General features: G+C 41.5%; 2 protein-coding genes across 2 annotated transcripts; one reads left to right on the plus strand and one right to left on the minus strand.

Annotated features, from left to right (window-relative positions):
- Positions 1-1,743: 1,743 nt before the first annotated feature.
- LOC118077907 (vomeronasal type-2 receptor 26-like) lies at positions 1,744-9,559 on the plus strand. The gene is made up of 6 exons (XM_088655840.1): positions 1,744-2,391; positions 2,622-2,919; positions 4,682-5,539; positions 5,896-6,123; positions 6,972-7,098; positions 8,649-9,559. The coding sequence occupies exons 1-6, from the start codon at positions 2,111-2,113 to the stop codon at positions 9,557-9,559; spliced, it is 2,703 nt and encodes a 900-aa protein (XP_088511966.1). The 5' UTR covers positions 1,744-2,110.
- A 1,587-nt stretch (positions 9,560-11,146) lies between these two features.
- On the minus strand, positions 11,147-12,100 carry LOC118077908 (olfactory receptor 12D1-like). The gene has a single exon (XM_035101629.3). It carries the CDS (start codon positions 12,098-12,100, stop codon positions 11,147-11,149), a length of 954 nt encoding a protein of 317 aa, XP_034957520.3.
- Between the last annotated feature and the right edge of the window lie 6,358 nt (positions 12,101-18,458).

An 18,458-nucleotide genomic window follows, 5' to 3' on the forward strand; every position in this document is an offset into this window, starting at 1 on the left:
CAAAAGCAATTATAAAATATAGCCACATGTAATTAAAATACAAGGTAAGTTAATTTCATCTGAACACCAACGATTGAAGTATACCATAGCAATCAATATATATGTAAAATAGCATATGGTCCATAGGGTCACGAAGATTCGGACATGACTAAACAACTAAACAACAACAAATGAAAGAACTGGGAGAAGCCAAATATAGTAACTTCCAAAGATTCCCGAGTCATGTGTTTTCTTCCTTCTACATTTTCTTAGTGTAGCATAATCAACTTCATATTTCTGGAAAGGTTTCCCTTGCCTGTATTGGGAAAGACCACCCTCCAAAAGGCATTAAAAATTACTGCTAAAGAGTTCTGGGAAATACTGACCCTATACAGTGCGTGTGTGTGTGTGTGTGTGTGTGTGTGTGTGAAATTCAGCTTTAAACATTCATCGAAATCCTCCTGAAACACTTCGATTCACATCATTATGCATTGGAGGTTTTATAATTTGCATAGTAAAGTCCCCTTTAGGGTGCTAAAAGCACAACCCTGTTTGTCTTTTAGGGACTGGCAGAGGGCATGGAAAGGCTTTTTTGAGTAGTGTTCTGAGGATTTTCTGAGGAGATTGTTTGAAGTAATTGGGAGAGGAAAGAGATTCTAAAAACTGTAAGGGATGTAGAAATAATGAGCCAGAGCAGGACTCTATATCAATTGGAATGGTTCACCTTGGTCCCTTCCCTCTCCTCCCTGCCATGTGAAAGGGAAGAGTAGCCATGGAGGGTTCAGGGAGTTGATAGATAAGAGGACCACACAAACACCAAGCCTGGCATCTGGAAGTGGTGCGGTGGATTATGAGAACCAACACCTTTTTTCATTGGGAGATAAACGAGCTTGCCTTAAAATGAAGCAGAGTCTTTGCTAGTCAGTACACAGAGTTAAAAGGCATGAAAGATATATTTGCAGGACCCTGAAATTCATGTTACGCAACCTACTCCCAGATACAGTACATAACATTTAGAGCATCAGCCACTTCAGCCAGAAAACACGCAACACCAACCTGCCTTATGTTACAATCACGCACATTTTAAATACTGCATTGGTAAAGAATCTTAGAATTGAATTAACTATCAGTAAAAATAAATGGGGCCAGCAATTTTTGTGAAAGATCTTTTGAGAGAATAATATCCATCAAGACAACACGGTGTGACTCTCATTTCCCCAGACCAGGCTTCCCAGTTATGCTAAATATGAATGACCCATGGATGACGTTGACCCTATAATCACCCTAGTACTGGTCAGAACTGGATCTACCAGCTGTACAAGACTAACTACTTATCCCTCAAAGGAGAAATAATAATAATAAATGTATGATTTAAAAAGGGGGGAGGAAATATTCTAGCAGTTTTGTTATGCATGATAGAACATCACTAGTCAACAACACACTGGGGAATGATAATAATACCTCTCAAAATTGCTGGTTTATGCAACTGACATTCAACACATGCTAGCAAGTGTCTAAAGAAGAGCTATAAAACACTTGTGTTCTTCAAAATAAGATCTAAGTAGAGGCTTTGCCATTCTTCTGTTCAATAATTTCTCATTTATATGATAGGATATATTTGTTCTTTTTCCTTTAAAAAATACATACAAAGTAAAGTGAGGAGATATAGACTTGGATCTAGACAGTATGAGACCCACTGATATCAGCAGGGTCACATTCCACTAACTTATTCTTGATCCAGCTCAAAGAGAGAAACAAGAACAGTGGTGCTTCCATAGACCACTAGAAAACTGTTGCGGTCCTTTGTCCACTTAATAGTCTGCCTGTTGTAGCAATTTTAAGCTGCAGAGGCTGTATAATTTTTAATGGCATGCTACTGCTTCTTCGATTTTGAATCCTGTATTTGATTGTATTACAGCTTGAATTCTATAGAATTCTAATTGCTCTTTACAGACATGCTGTGGACAGCCTGAACGAAGCAAGCAGATCACTGGTGGTCCACAAACAACAATTTGAGAACCCCTGAACTAGAACACAAGGGTACAGGCACCCAAATTCCATAACAAGCCAAGCTGTAAATCAGTGCAATCAGAGTATTAACTACCATTTGATTGACATTGTAGCAACTGCAATGCTACGTATAGAGGGTACCATGGGAACTGAGAATTGGAGGGGACATCTTGTCAACAGGATCATGACGGTGATGGTGTTGCTGCTTATACTGTTGTGTCATACTGTATGCAAGGCACATTTCATTAATTGCAGCATACACAATGACCCTCTTCCTATTCCTCATGAATTTTTCCAAGCAGGGGACCTTGTGATTGGTGGGATTGTTTCTCAAGTCTTCTTCTTGTATAATGTACTTTCTCTCCTGGAACAGCCTACACAGAACGTGATTGGTGAATCTATGTAAGAAACCATTTCCTTTCCCCCTTTTCCTCGGTTTATTAACCAAAAGCATGATCCCGGAACATTTTGAGCATTTAGTTATTCAGTTGAGATACTTTATTTTCATTATACTTTGAGTGTGTTTTCTTTCCTGCAGTCTTGAACAGATGCAGATGACAAATGAATAATACTAATGTGTTTTTTGCTTTTGTCGCTGTTGTTTTATTAAAGAGCTGTAACTTACCTTCCAGTTCAGTGCCTAAGGACTACCAGCACATCCTGGCCTTAGCCTTTGCTGTAAAAGAGATAAATGAGAACCCCAACATCTTACCAAACATTTCTCTAGGATTCCACATTCTTAATAGCTGCACTGCTAGCATGACCTATAAGGCCACCCTGAGCCTGCTTTCTAAACAAAAAAGATTTTCTCCTAACTTCAAGTGTCAAAATCAGAACAATCTGGTAGCTGTTGTTGGAGGATGCATCTCTGAAATCTCTGCCAATGTGGCCATTATTTCAGCAATCCACAAGACACCACAGGTAAACTGTGTGCATAGGGGTATGGATTTATTTTTACAAAAGTGGTACACTATCATGATTAGAGGGGAAAGTGTCTGCAGTCTTTTGGATCATGGGCAGTTGCTGGGCAGGAACACTTTTCACTTCATGGAAACTTCTAGGAGTTGATGTCAGGGTGTGGGGACAGGGGCAAACAAGGGCAGGGATCAAGAGATGTGACTCTTACCTATGAATATTCCATTACATTCCAGAAACACAAGAGCAAGCAGTTTTTATACCCATCACGGTTAAGGTAAAGGGACCCCTGACCATTAGGTCCAGTCATGACCGACTCTGGGGTTGCAGTGCTAATCTTGCATTATTGGCCGAGGGAGCTGACGTACAGCTTCCAGGTCATATGGCCAGCATGACAAAGCCATTTCTGGCGAACCAGAGCAGCACACGGTAATCCCACTGTAGTGGTACCTATTTATCTACTTGCACTTTGACGTGCTTTCGAACTGTTAGGTAAAAATACACTATTTAGACAGGCAGTTTGAACAGGGTCAGTATGGGACGTGGCCATCATAGAGACCTTGTGTCCTGTGCAATTTCATGCTTTCTAACAGAGCGGAGACAGAGAATAATTTTAAGATTTTATTATGTAGGGCATGGATAAAGAAAATTCAATCTACCCTTCCAGAAATACAACCAGAGGAGCTCTAAGTAAAAATACAGATCGTCCCCAGTGACTGAATCTGGCTGTGGAATTCCAACATGTCTAAGTCAGGCCCATTCATTTAGCTTTAGCTATATATTACGCGGGTGGAGCTGTGGGTTAAACCACTGAGCCTAGGGCTTGCCAATCAGAAGCTTGGTGGTTTGAATCCCCATGACGGGGTGAGCTCCTGTTGCTCGGTCTCTGCTCCTGCCAACCTAGCAGGGGTATGGAAAACACATAATATAAGCAAGGGTTGAAAGAAATTGGTATGTTCAGTCTCTTTAAAATGAGTTTGAGGCAGAACATTACAACACTCTTCAACGACTTAAACAGTTGCCACATTGTTGTTGTTGTTTAGTCATTTAGTCGTGTCCGACTCTTCATGACCCCATGGACCAGAGCACGCCAGGCACTCCTGTCTTCCACTGCCTCCTGCAGCTTAGTCAAACTCATGTTCGTAGCTTCGAGAACACTGTCCGACCATCTCATCCTTTGTCGTCCCCTTCTCCTTGTGCTCTCAATCTTTCCCAGCATCAGGGGCTTTTCCAGGGAGTCTTCTCTTCTCAGGAGGTGGCCAAAGTATTGGAGCCTCAGCTTCAGGATCTGTCCTTCCAGTGAGCACTCAGGGCTGATTTCCTTAAGAATGAATAGGTTTGATCTTCTTGCATCCATGGGACTCTCAAGAGTCTCTTCCAGCACCACCATTCAAAAGCATCAATTATTCAGCGATCAGCCTTCTTTATGGTCCAGCTCTCATTTCCATACATCACTACTGGGAAAAACATAGCTTTAAATATACGAACCTTTGTCGGCAAAGTGATGTCTCTGCTTTTTAAGATGCTGTCTAGGTTTGTCATAGGTCAAATGATTCATTCTGTACTGTCACAAAAGTGGTACTTGTTTAAGGTTCAACACTTGAAGTAAAAAAAAATAATCAATGCTAGGACAAAGGAAACATCCATTTATTGCAGAAATTGTGATTCTGGTTTTCAAAAGGATAATGAACTACATGGCCTATAGAACCCACAGCAGCATATTGATTTACTATTGTTTTGAAATTTGTCGGAGAAATATTCCTGGATTTTATTACAGCTCGCTTATGGATCATTTTTACCAGTACAAAGTACAAAAACGCTATTTCCATTTTTGTACCAGATGGTCCCCAATGAAGCCCAGCAGCACAAAGGACTTGTCCAGTTACTCCAGCATTTCAGATGGACCTGGGTTGGGCTTTTTGCCGTGGATGATGACAAAGGGAATAGGTTTTTACAGACAATAGTGCCAACTCTTACGCAGAATGGTATCTGTTATGACTTTATAGTAAACGTTCCAAAATGGAGTTATATGGATGAGATGCTAGACTGGTTATTTAAGCACTTGGATACCTATCTCATTATGTTTGAAAGAAAAGCCAATGTATTCTTTGTATATGGGGAAACTCCATCCTTTCAAGTTCTAAGAATGATGTTTTTTCTAGCACCCTTTGTGGACTTGCCCCCTCTAGGTAAAGTGTGGATTATTACATCCCACTGGGATTTTGCATCACACACTATTCAAAAAATTTGGGATTTACAAACCTTTCATGGTTCCATATCCTTCACAGTTCACTCAAATCAGCCATTGGGGTTCCAAAATTTCCTTCAGATGCTAAGACCTTCATGGGCCCAAGGAGATGGTTTTATCCAGGACTTTTGGGAACAGGCATTCAGCTGTTCATTACCAATGTCTAATTGGCAACATCAGGAAATGAAATACTGCTCTGGAATAGAGAAGCTGGAGAGTCTTCCTGGGACCTTGTTTGAAATGGAAATGACTGGCCACAGCTACAATGTCTATAATGCTGTCCATGCTGTGGCTCATGCTTTGCAAGCCATTTACAAATCCAGTTCCAGAAGTAGAAGGTTGGGAGAACAACAGGAAGAGTTTTTTCAGAATGTGCAACCATGGCAGGTAATAACAACTGAACATTTTTAACAGACTATGTTTTATTCCAGAAACCAAGGGAGTTACCAGTCTGCATGATACAATTCCTGTTTCTGTGGTGCTTCTCATTTCCTTTCACGTTTTTCTCCCTTTTGGAAATCTATTTGGATAAGTGTTGGTTGCCCCATGATAAAGTATTGTTATTTCAATTCATCACCTTGGATCTTATGGAAATTAATGATCATTAGAAATATCAAATAATCATATAAGTTTTCCAATCATATAAGAATAACACATGACTGCCCAATGGATGAAGTCACCACATACATTGTTGAAATGTTCTGAAAAAGTTGTTGCTTTGTTGATACTTTCTTTCTATTTAGGTCCATCATTTTCTAAGGACCATGTTGTTCAACAATAGTGCTGGGGATTCTGTGTGTTTTGATGATAATGGAGAATTAGTTACAGGTTTTGATGTAACAAACTGGATTATTTCTCCGAATGGTTCATTGTTTAGGGTCAAAGTTGGAAGACTGGACCCTCAGGCACCTTTAGGAAAAGAGTTAAGCATAAATGATGATCAAATTGTGTGGCATAAAGTATTTAATGAGGTGAGACATAGCTCTGTGGCAATCGATGTTTTGACTCAAAAATTTCCAAGGGTTTGAGGGCATCTAACTATATTTCAACTTCAATTTTTGTTAAACCCGATAGGAAGTATTAATATTCATGAACCTTTTTGAAAACATTATTATATTCCAGTTCTAATTCTGATGATTTCCAATTTTATGCTTTATTTTTCCTCTCCCCCAATAAATAAATAACTTATTTCATGAACTGATTTCAGGATGGTAGGACGTGTATTATCTTTAATGGACCCTCTTCATTTTAACAGATGTTTCCATATTTAAGGGAGCTGTATCCACCTATCTAAGAAGTACAGTGGTACCTCTACTTATGAATAACTCTACATACGAATGTTTCTACTTACGAACGGAGCTCCGTCTCCCATCTTGGATGCGGTTTAGATAGGATTTTTTCTACTTACGAATTTTTAGATACGGTTGCTTCGACTTTCTTTTTTTTCTCCCAATGCACTCATATGGGATTCGACTTACAATTTTTTTCGACTTACGAATGTGCGTTCGGAACGCATTGAACTCGTAAGTAGAGGTACCACTGTTTACACCACTAAACATACATCTCTCCATAGAGGCAGTGGGGAAGCAATATCAAAGTTCAAGGACACATTCTAGCCAATGAAAACAAAAAGAAAAAACTGGAACAGAAAATGAAACATACAAAGTCCCCTCCACAAGTAAATCTTAACTAGGCAACACAGAGAAAGGTGAACCTTCTCTGCTCTAACTTGGGAGTTTTCCTTTCTTCTCCCAACCTGCTTATGTTTTGCTCACTCTTATGCTCTCATTACTAATCTCTCTATAATGTTTCTGTACAGGTGCTTCCCCTTTCTGTGTGCAATGACTACTGCTATCCTGGATACAGCAGGAAAAAGAAGGAAGGGGAGAAATTTTGCTGCTATGATTGTGCTCCATGTCCAGAAGGGATGATCTCTCAGTATAAAGGTGGGAGGAACAGCGGGCAAAATTATCATATTTGCATTTCCATAACTCAAAATAAAATGTAACCCATTGAATGCATATGGAAATATTTTGCAACGCATAATTTTAAACAAATTATAAAATACCTTTCTAACAATATTTAAGAGTTTCAAAGAGTATGGGATTGAGTGGATTTGTGTCCATCACTAGCTCTCAGTCTAAGCAAGCTCACAAGGTTGGTGTGAAGATCCCTTGCCAGGTAGTTCCACAGTCACCGACAGTCTTTCCAAGATTTTTCCAATCACAATAGGTAAAGGCAAAGGGACCCCTGACCGTTAGGTCTAGTCACAGACGACTCTAGGGTTGCTCATCTCTCTTTACTGGCCAAGGGAGCCAGCGTCCAGCTTCTGGGTCATGTGGCCAGCATGACTAAGCCGCTTCTGGTGAACCAGAGCAGCGCACAGAAACACCGTTTACCTTCCCGCCGGAGTGGTACCTATTTATCTACTTGCACTTCGTGCTTTCAAACTGCTATGTTGGCAGGAGCAGGGACCGAGCATCAGGAGCTCACCCATCATGGGGATTCGATCCATGGACCTTCTGATCAGCAAGCCCTAGGCTCTGTGGTTTAACCCACAGTGCCACCCGTGTCCCAGTCACAATAGGGTATACAAAATAAATGTTTCCTGGTGGACCACCTGACAATTCAAGTATATAATTGCCCTGTTTAGGGAAGCTTTTAATGTTTGATGGATTTCTGTATTTTAGAATTTCTGTTTTTTTGGAAGCCGCCCAGAGTGGCTGGGGGAACCCGGCCAGATGGGCGGGGTATAAATAAATTATTATTATTATTATTATTATTATTATTATTATTATTATTATTATTCTATTTTTAATAGATTTGCGGGGTATAAATAATAAATTATTATTATTATTATTATTATATTTTTAATTGATTTTCATAATCTTATTTTGATGAAGAGCAAGTTATAAATTATTTAAATAAATAAATAAATACATACATACATACATACATAATAAAGGACATTTCTGCTTACTACATATCCAATATCGGATGTGAGAACTCATTGTGGAACATTTGTTTCTTAGCAGTTTTGAAAAGCCTGAACTCGTGGAATCGTAGCCTTGGAATTTAATTTACACAACCAGATGATAATATCACCTACATTTTCAGAATAATTTCACCATTATTTTTTCTCCTCTCTGATAATCTTGCAATGCAGCTTCTAGGATTAATACTTCAAACAAAGAACAGAATAAATTCTTAGCATAGTGCAACAACCTAATAGTTTACTGTTTGATGAGACAACATGAAACATTGTGAAGATTGTTTTTAGATTCTATGTGAGAAAAAATAAAAATTCCACAGCAATTAAATAAATTGAATGCAAACTTTTCTGTTTATGTCTTCATGTGCAATTTTTTATCCTGATGAAGGTGTCCATCATTAGATTCTTAAAGAGGTCTGTAACTCTGAAAAAGTTAAGAACCAGTGCTTTAGCTATATATTGATCAATGTCTGAAATATTTAAACATCTCTTCCTTTATTCCAGATATGGCTGCCTGTGTGAAATGTCCAGAAGATGAGTACCCCAACCATGGCCAAACTCAATGCATTCCCAAGGTCCCAAGCTACCTCTCTTATGAAGAAGATTTAGTACTCATCTTAGTTATCTTGACCATTATCTTCTCTCTAACCACAACATTAGTACTTGGGACTTTTATGAAGCACAATAACACTCCCATAGTCAAAGCCAACAATCGGACACTCACCTACACCCTCCTCATCTCCCTCCTGCTTTGTTTCCTCTGCTCCTTTCTCTTCATTGGACAGCCTGGGAAGGTCACCTGCCTTCTCCGACAAATCACTTTTAGCATCATCTTTTCTGTGGCCCTTTCCAGTGTTTTGGCAAAAACCATTACTGTGCTGCTGGCATTCATGGCAACCAAACCAGGATCCAGGATCAGGAAATGGATAGGGAAAAGACTGACAAATTCTATTGTCCTTTTCTGCTCATTTATTCAGGCTTCCCTTGGTATGCTTTGGTTAAGTGCATCCCCTCCATTCCCAGATACGGATATGCACTCACTGCATGGGGAAATCATACTTGAATGTAATGAGGGTTCAGTGGCCATGTTTTATGGTGTCTTAGTCTATATGGGTTTGCTGGCCACTGTCAGCTTCATCTTGGCTTTCCTTGCCAGGAAGTTACCTGACAGTTTCAATGAGGCCAAATTTATCACTTTCAGCTTGCTGGTGTTTTGTAGTGTTTGGTTGTCCTTTGTTCCCACCTATCTGAGCACCAAAGGAAAATATATGGTAGCTGTGGAGATCTTTTCCATCTTGTCCTCTGGTGCTGGGTTACTGGGTTGCATCTTTTCCCCTAAATGCTACATTATCATATTCAGACCTCAGCTTAACACTAGGGAACAACTAATTGGCAAAAAAGGTAAAAGAACATGAGTGCATATTTTGTTTTTGTCTGCTTGTTTATGTAGTTTATTTCAAATGCTGGTGGGAGGGATTTTATAAGAAATTGGTGGTGTCTGCTTGCTTGAGCAATAAACCAAAACAAACCACCACAAACTGGCTAATAAATATAAAAGGGAATTTACTGGGACAACAACTGGACTAAAGCTAGACTAATGGCCATTCAAACAAATAAAAACATGTTACAATGCCATGTGCAGATCAATGCTGGTTCTGCCAAAAAATGGAATGAATAATATGCTCAGTGAACGTTTTAAGTCTGAATAAATGAACCATTCAACTAGTAGGTAAAGTCCATGCAACCTGATGCCAATAGAAAAATAAAGAATGTTCCAGATAGTTTGTGGGAACTGAACTGGATAAAAAAAATACTTCAGTTGGTCTTAGGATGCCACCTCCCTGGTGAAGTTAACGCAGTTGGATGGAAGAAAGAGCTGGATGAATGTTCTTCAGTAGGTCTTATATAGACGTGGTGGAGCTAGCCTGAAGGGTCCGTCTGTTGGATGGATGGGCGAAGGATCTGCCCCTTCCCAGCAGGTGGGCTCTGCGGGGCAGGGAGGGGAGAGGGGTCTCTGCAGCACCAGCGGCTGCTGCTTTTCTGCCAAGCCCGACTTGGGCTTGACCTGAGGTGCCACCGCAGCTGCAAGCAGTGGCAACAACCCCCGCTGCTGCTGTTGCCCCTTGTCCTTCTCTGCAGGAGCCGCTCCATTGCCTGTTCCATTCTGCAGGAGCACTGCAGCAGCTGCCTGTCCAGCTCCACCACGTGTGCCTTCACGCCACCGCCTTCCGCCACTGCAGATGCTGCCACTGCCACCGGTGCTTTCCCCTGCACTCCTTCCTTGTCCTCCTCCCCTGGCTGGGGCTCTGGGCAGCGGCAGCGGTGGCAGCTGTTGCTCGGTCTCCAAGGTTGTGGTGGTGGCGGTGCTGGAGATGGAGCCGGCTGCCAAGGAAGTCACGAAAGAGTGGGTGCCTGACGCCCCCCAGAATTTGGCACCCAGGTGCCCTGCACCCCTTGCACCCCTGGGTAAAGATGGCGGGATCAGGAATCAGGTTTGTCTGCCTTAACAACAGCAAAACCACAGCCAGGCAGTGCTATATACCCCACAAAATAAACTTCTGGGCTTATTTGTGTGCAGTTTGGCAGGCTTAATCCACTCTGCAGGAGCCCCTGTCTCTACAAATTTCCTCTATGGAGACCAAAATTTGGAATTTTTATAGTCGTTTTTTGACTCCCTGTTAAAGAGGATATGGGACAGAGACTCAATATATACAGAGCAGCTTGCGGCCCAAACTATGGAGGGGCTACACAACTCAAAGGTAGATCAGATTGTTTTATTAACAAAGAAATAAAATACACAAAATAAAATACATTTAGGTTGCCAGATATGTCCTCTTCATCTAATGTAATAAGGGCAGATGTCAAGTGGAATGCCCTGGATAATGCAAGTAGGGTCCACCATGCACTTCTAAATACCCTATTTTCTCATTACATGCCTGCATCATTTCTCAGATTGTTCAACCCTACTTCAGCTGACAGTGCTACAAACTGAGAAATAGTTTTCACATCAATATCTGTATCCTCACAGTGATCAGTAATCTCCCCAGGCTTTTCCTCAGAGCTGACTTCATATCCTGGTTTCTCAGGGTGTAGATCAAAGGGTTTAAAAAAGAGGTAACTACACTGTACATGAGGGTGGCTATCATGTCTCTCTGAGGTAAGTCGCCTGATGTTGGAGGGAGGTAATTGAACAAAACTGGCACATAGAGCAAACCTACAACTGTGAGGTGAGCGCTGCAGGTGGAAAAGGCCTTCCATCTCCCTCTGTGTGACTTGACCTTCAATAACAGGAAGATGATGATATAGAGATAGGAAAGGAGTGTCAAGAAGAAAGGGATCATGACAATTGAGCCCGTGACTACATTGAGGAGACTAAGATTGAGTTGTGTGCTACTGCATGCCAGTCTCAGTAGTGGCTTGATATCACAAAAGAAATGCTTGATGATATTGGGGCCACAGAAATGAAGTCGGGATGTCATCACTGTGTGCATCAGGGCATGAAAGAACCCCATAGTCCAAGTGGTGGCGGCCAGTAGAATACACACCCGTCTGCACATAATGACTGGATAGTGCAATGGATTGCATATGGCCACATAGCGATCATAAGCCATGACAGCTAGAAGAAGAGCCTCACTGCTTCCTAGGAAATGGAAGAAATGAAGCTGGGTGATGCATCCAACAAAGGAGATTCTTCGATGGGCCAACAGGAATCCAGATAGCAACTTGGGAAGGATGACTGTAGAGTAGCAAATGTCCAAGCAAGAAAGGTTACTGAGGAAGAAATACATAGGTGTGTGGAGTTTGGTCTCAGCCACCACCACACACACAATAGTACTGTTGCCAAGCACAGTTACTAGATAGAGGAAGAAGAAGAAAACAAACAAGACCATTTGAACTTCCTGTTGATCTGTTAAGCCCATGAGTATGAAGTGAGTACTCTGTGTCTGATTCTCCATTGTTGCTGGGATTTTTAGAAAAAGCAGATAAAAGAATTATTTTAGAATGTCATGATTATACAGGGGTACCTCTACTTATGAATAACTCTACTTACGAATGTTTCTACTTATGAAATGAGCTCTGTCCGCCATCTTGGATGCGGTTTAGATAGGATTTTTTCTACTTACGAATTTTTAGATGGGGTTGCTTCGACTTACAATTTTTTTCTCCCAATGCATTCCTATGGGATTCGACTTACAATTTTTTCGACTTACAAATGTGCGTTCAGAACGCATTAAATTCGTAAGTAGAGGTACCACTGTATACGGAAAAAATGCATATAAAGAAGACTAAGAAATATGTGATTCCTTACATTTCAGAGAGAATTGAAACATCTATGCTCATGCTAACAATCCCCTCAGGACTCCACACTCTCCACTATTAAATATTGCTGAAAACACTTCAACAGGTGTCTGCATCATGCCAAGTAATAATAATAATAATAATAATAATAATAATAATAATAATAATAATTTATTATTTATACCCCACCGATCTGGCCGGGTTCCCCCAGCCATTCTGGGCGGCTTCCAACAAAACACTAAAATACAGAAATCCATCAGACATTAAAAGCTTCCCTAAACAGGGCTGCCTTGAGATGCCTTCTAAAGGTCTGGTAATTGTTGTTCTCTTTGACCTTTAATGGGAGGGCATTCCACAGGGTGGGTGCCACTACCGAGAAGGCCCTCTGCCTGGTTCCCTGTAACTTGGCTTCTCGTAGCGAGGGAACCGCCAGAAGGCCCTCGGAGCTGGACCTCAGTGTCCGGGCAGAACGATGGGGGTGGAGACGCTCCTTCAGGTAAACCAGACCGAGGCCGTTTAGGGCTTTAAAGGTCAACACCAACACTGTTGGTGTAGATGATTATAATTTTGGTTAAAGAGTTGCCAGAAAAACTCCAGAAAAAAAATCAAATAGTTTTGGTGCTCTGAATTTCTTCCCCATCCCTATTTCTTGAAAATATGCCCTTCAATCAAAGTAGGGTGGGGTGGGGTTGGATTTTGAGCTGCTTTCTTGGGAAAAATAAATTTCTCCATAAATTTCAGGAGGGAGGTGCCACTTATCTTCCAAAGGCTTGCCAGGAAGGGTGGCTTGTAGGAAGCTGCATAAACCATCTGCATCCGAAACCTTTGACCCATGATTGGTCAAAAAAGAACTTCCTGTAAATGTTATCCCAGCTCTAAGGAAACATATAGCTCAGTAGGTTAGAGTGTGGTGCTGATAATGCCAAGGTTGCAGGTTTAATCCCTGTATGGGAGAACTGCATATCCCTGCATTGCGGGGGGGGGGGGCCTAGATGATCCTCAGAGTCTCTATGATTCTATATTTGTTCTATAAAAACAAAGTTCTCAACAATTCACAATATACATGAGCAGTTAAATTTTAATGACAAACACGAAATCCACATGTCATGCATTTCAAGACCTTCTGCTTGGAGATGAAAGTCTGATTGCCCTAATAGTCCTTGTAAGTAAGGCTGACGCTGTCACTACCATAGTTTCTAATGCAAACCTCTTCTAAATCAACCACTGAAGCCAATTGTGGAGTTTATCCTGTGGCAAAAGAACTGATTAATGTTAAGGGGTTGGAAACAAATTCTCAGAATGTTTCAGACAGCTGTAGTCAAAAAATGTTGGTCTCAGATACTAGAAGGCCAGACATGTTCCCTACTGTGATAGCTATGAAGTTGACACAATGGCCTTTGGGCAAGCCTAGCCTATTTCATAGATCTGGTTACATGTAGGTAGCCGTGTTGGTCTGGGTCAAAGTAAAATAAAAAAATTCCTTCAGTAGCACCTTAAAGACCAACTAAGTTTTTATTTTGGTATGAGCTTTCGTGTGCATGCACACTTCTTCAGAATTACAACTTATCACCAAGCTCAAAACTGAGAATTACAACTTATCACCAAACTCAAAAACATGGAGGGACCTGGTTTAAACAGAGACATGGGATTCTTATCTCATTATACATGATAAAGCGATCTTCAGCCATCTCAACCCTTGCTTTTTCATGCAAAACCATTTGCAGTCATTTTCAGTCAGCAACAGCTATCAGTCAGTCAATCACCCACTTCCACCCCCCTTCTGAGTGATACCCCCTCCCCACCCCTTCTCCACATAAGCGCCTGGGGACTCCTATTTCAGTGTATCTGAAGAAGTGTGCATGCACATGAAAGCTCATACCAAAATAAAAACTTAGTTGGTCTTTAAGGTGCTACTGAAGGAATATTATTATTATTATTATTATTATTATTATTATTATTATTATTATTATTTTCTATTTCATAGAGTTGGTGTGGGAGAAAGTGGAGCACATAAATCTAACAACCCTCCCTTTTGTTTGTGGCCAACAATCCAAATACATTTACCATATTTGGATTATATGTGATTGCCAAAATGAAAGCACTGAGGCAGAATTTTCTGTTATCATATTTGTGGATAAAGGAAGCAATGAACTAAGGCAGAATGAGAGGAGTGGGAGGTGGTAAAGACTTTGAGTTGTGTAACGATATTAAAATATTCTTAAGGTGAAATGGGAAGGGCAACTATTTTGCCCATTATTCTCCAGGGGAGGACTGAAACAGCACTAGAGGTGCTCAACAGCAACAACAAAAATTTGAATTTTTTAGGGGGAAATATATTTAATAAGAATTGTTAGCTCACCTCTGCTTGAATGGTAGATTGTCATGTTGGTGGTCATCCTTAACAGAAAGTGTATTAAGAACATAAGATGAGGCTTACTGGATCAGACCAAAGGCCCATCAAGCATTCTGGATCAGATGGGTGGGGAGGGAGACTACCCTATCTATTCCAAATTTCCTGAATCTCCTTCCTGGATCCCCATCTCCCCTCTGGACCATATGGATGTGATAGGCGAATACTTCATCTAGTCCAACATCCTGGATCAGACAAAGGGTCATCTAGATTAGCATCTTTTTCTAATAGAGGCCAACCAGATGCCTACAGAAAGCCCACAAGCAGAACCATATAACAGCTCTCTCCTCACATGTGATTCCAAACAACTGGCATTTAGAGACATACCAGCTCCAGCAGTGGAGGTAGAACATTGTGGGCATTGTGGCTAGTAGCCATTATTCACCATGAATTTTTCTAATCCTCTATTAAAGCCATCCAAGTTAGTGACCACCACCACAACTTGTGCAAGTGAACTTAACTGCAAGAGAACTTCTTCTCTTTCCCATACAGAGTTACTCCCCATTGTGTACCTGTGAGGCTCAATTTCTCCTCTCTTTGATGGTGAAAAACCAGGAAGTAAAGAAAGGGATAAAGACTTGCTAAAATTAGAAGAGCAAGAGAAATTCCCAAATACTGCAGGGTAGCATCAAGATTCACCTGAAGAATAAACACCCTCCTGTAATCATATTGACTCTATATATCACTGTGGAAGTAAATACTTTATCCAGTCACTGATTACAATGAAACCATCAACCACTTGAGACAGCAAGGATGATACAATAACACAACAAATATTCCCGTGGTGGGAAGCCAAAATGGAGTGTAATTTAAAAGACTGAAACTAGCAGGTGAATTAACAATCCCATAGGGAATATGATATTCAGATTTCATTGTTTTTATTTGAAATCTCAAAGGTTTTGGAGCTAGCGCTATAGGATTTTGGTTTCCTTCAGTTGGGAGACCACTAGACCACTAAAGGCTCACAAAATATATCTCACTCATTCTTCCACACTGCACTCTCTCTCTCTCTCTCTCTCTCTCTCTCTCTCTCTCTCTCTCTCTCTCTCTCTCACACACACACACACACACACACACACATGTAGCCCAACTCCCTGTAATAGCAAACTTAGCTGGTGAGTTCAACAAGGATTGTTGCTAAGCAGGACCACTGTAAACTTCCTGCCACAGTAATAAGAGTTTTCAGATGATCCTTCTCCTCTTTCACCCATTTCTTAAAATCTCACAAGAGCTTGGTTTAATCAGATTTACCTGACAGACACCAGGACTGGAGAAATAAGAATCACTTATTCTGATCTTCATCAGCAATTAACCATTGCACTAGGGAATAACAGCTTAATATTCAGCTATCCATTTTCAACATAGTTTTCGCTGGGCTTTGCCTCACACCCCTATCACCTTACCTTCCCTATTGATTTTGCCTCTGTGTATACAACACACTAGCTCACTTGGTAGAGCATGAGACTCTTAATCTCAGGGTCGTGGGTTTGAGCCCCACATTGGGCAAAAGATTCCTGCATTGCAGGAGTTTGGACTAGATGATCCTCGTAGTCCCTACCAATTCCATTATTCCTCTCCAGAAGATATCCCGCAAGACAGTGAAGGTTTAGGATCAGAATTGTCCTTCTCCTAGGTGGACTACCTTTCCATCTTTTCCCAAAGATATCCTGCAAGGCAGCAGAGGTTTAGGATAAATGTTTTCCTTCTTCTAGTGTTTAAATTGCTCCTGGAGGTTGGAATCTTTGTTTCATTGGGTAAAGGTAAAGGTAAAGGACCCCTGACAGTTAAGTCCAGTCGCAAACGACTCTGGCGTTGTGGCGCTCATCTCGCTTTACTGGCCGAGGGAGCCGACGTTTGTCCGCAGACAGTTTTTTTTTCCAGGTCACATTGACAGCATGACTAAGCCGCTTCTGGTGAAACCAGAGCAGCGCACAGAAATGCCGTTTACCTTCCCACCTATTTATCTCCTTGCACTTTGACATGCTTTCGAACTGCTAGGTTGGCAGGAGCTGGGACCGAGCAACGGGAGCTCACTCCGTTGCAGGGATTCGAAACGCCGACCTTCCGTGGGTAGTTAAACCTTAATCTGTCCCTTTTTCCTTTTCATTTCTTGTATTAAATTATACTTAAATTTTAAGTAAATAAATTTGGATCATGGAGCTCTGTGTGCAACCAGGTATCATCCAGTGCTATGACCATCTCTGTTGTGGCCTCATGGTTGCAGAATCATCTCCACACAATCTCCTCACTCTTTACCAGTTTTCAGGTGGAACCTAAAGCCTTCGTTCTACCTCCTGCACTTTTCCATAATGATATGATACTGTGCCATCTCCTCTTTATATAGATTTTAAAATGGAATATCTTGTATTTATGGTCATAGCTAATATGCTATTGCACAGTCAGGCGGAGTCCCCCCCCCCCAGTCCCCAAGGCAGCCCCGAGCGGAATAATGGCACAAGACCACATTTTATGGGATTAAAATTGGCCACTTTATTAAAATTCAGATGTAGGAAGACCTTGGCACAGGCATTGGGCGTATATCCCTCCCAGCCCCCAGCCGGGGGTGGGGTGATCTTCAGGGTTGTCCAGCATGTGTGGGGGTTGGGCTAACTCTGGAGAACATATGTTCAAGCCGCCGCTGGAAGGGGAGGGCAATAACAGCCAATTGGCACCGCCAAATGCCCCCCCGGTGCCCCGTTTACGGTAACCCTGTTATCGCCGCCGCAATAGGGGTGGGGTCACCGCCCCCACACCCTCCCCCTTATGTAAATGACATAAAGTTAAATGTTAAATGTTCATAGTTAAATGTTGTTGTTCTCCAGCAGCTATCATTTGACTGATTAACCCTAGATTGCAAATTGAATTGCAAATTGGCCACCTTGGAAATGTGGTGGCTGAGTCATTGTTCTCAGGCTCTGTGAGAGTGGGGTGCCTCTCCAGGAGGTCAACAGACTTAGGGGTTAATGTAGCCTGTATAAGAGAGAGCTATGCTTGTCAGCTCTAATTTTAATTTATTTTATTTCTAAGAAGATGCTGAGCCTATGTCTTATGGAACTGTTTGGATATATCATTTACTGGTTTTTGTTTTGTTTTGAAGAAAGTTCTGCAAGTAAAATTAAGAATTTTTTAAAAATGGGTCTAGACACCCTTCACCCTGCCACCTCTCCACTTCCTCTCCTGTTTGCTAACTCTCCCCTCTCAGGAAAGTTTCATATGGAGAGAGGTGGTCCTTGATGTATTGTGGTAATAAAGCGCTTAGAAGGGAATGTGGCCCAGGGGCCGGGAAAAGGTTCCCCACCTTTATACTAGATGGCGTCTTTGAGGATGTGATCAGTTTCCTTCAAGTGTTTTCTTTTTAGCATGAGTTGAAAAACCTCCAGACATAAATACCTCTTCATTTGGGCCACCATTCCCACTTTCATGGCTTGGCGAATATGATATCATGATGCCAGATCTGGGGAGACTAAAGTCACCACTGGCCCCAGTATACCTGAAGGAGTGTTTCCACCCCCATCATTTTGCCCGGACACTGAGGTCTAGCACCGAGGGCCTTCTGGCGGTTCCCTCACTGTGAGAAGTGAAGTTACGCGGAACCAGGCAGAGGG

The sequence above is a fragment of the Zootoca vivipara genome, chromosome 12 (assembly GCF_965207765.1).
Source record: "Zootoca vivipara chromosome 12, rZooViv2.hap1.1, whole genome shotgun sequence".
NCBI lineage: Eukaryota > Metazoa > Chordata > Lepidosauria > Squamata > Lacertidae > Zootoca > Zootoca vivipara.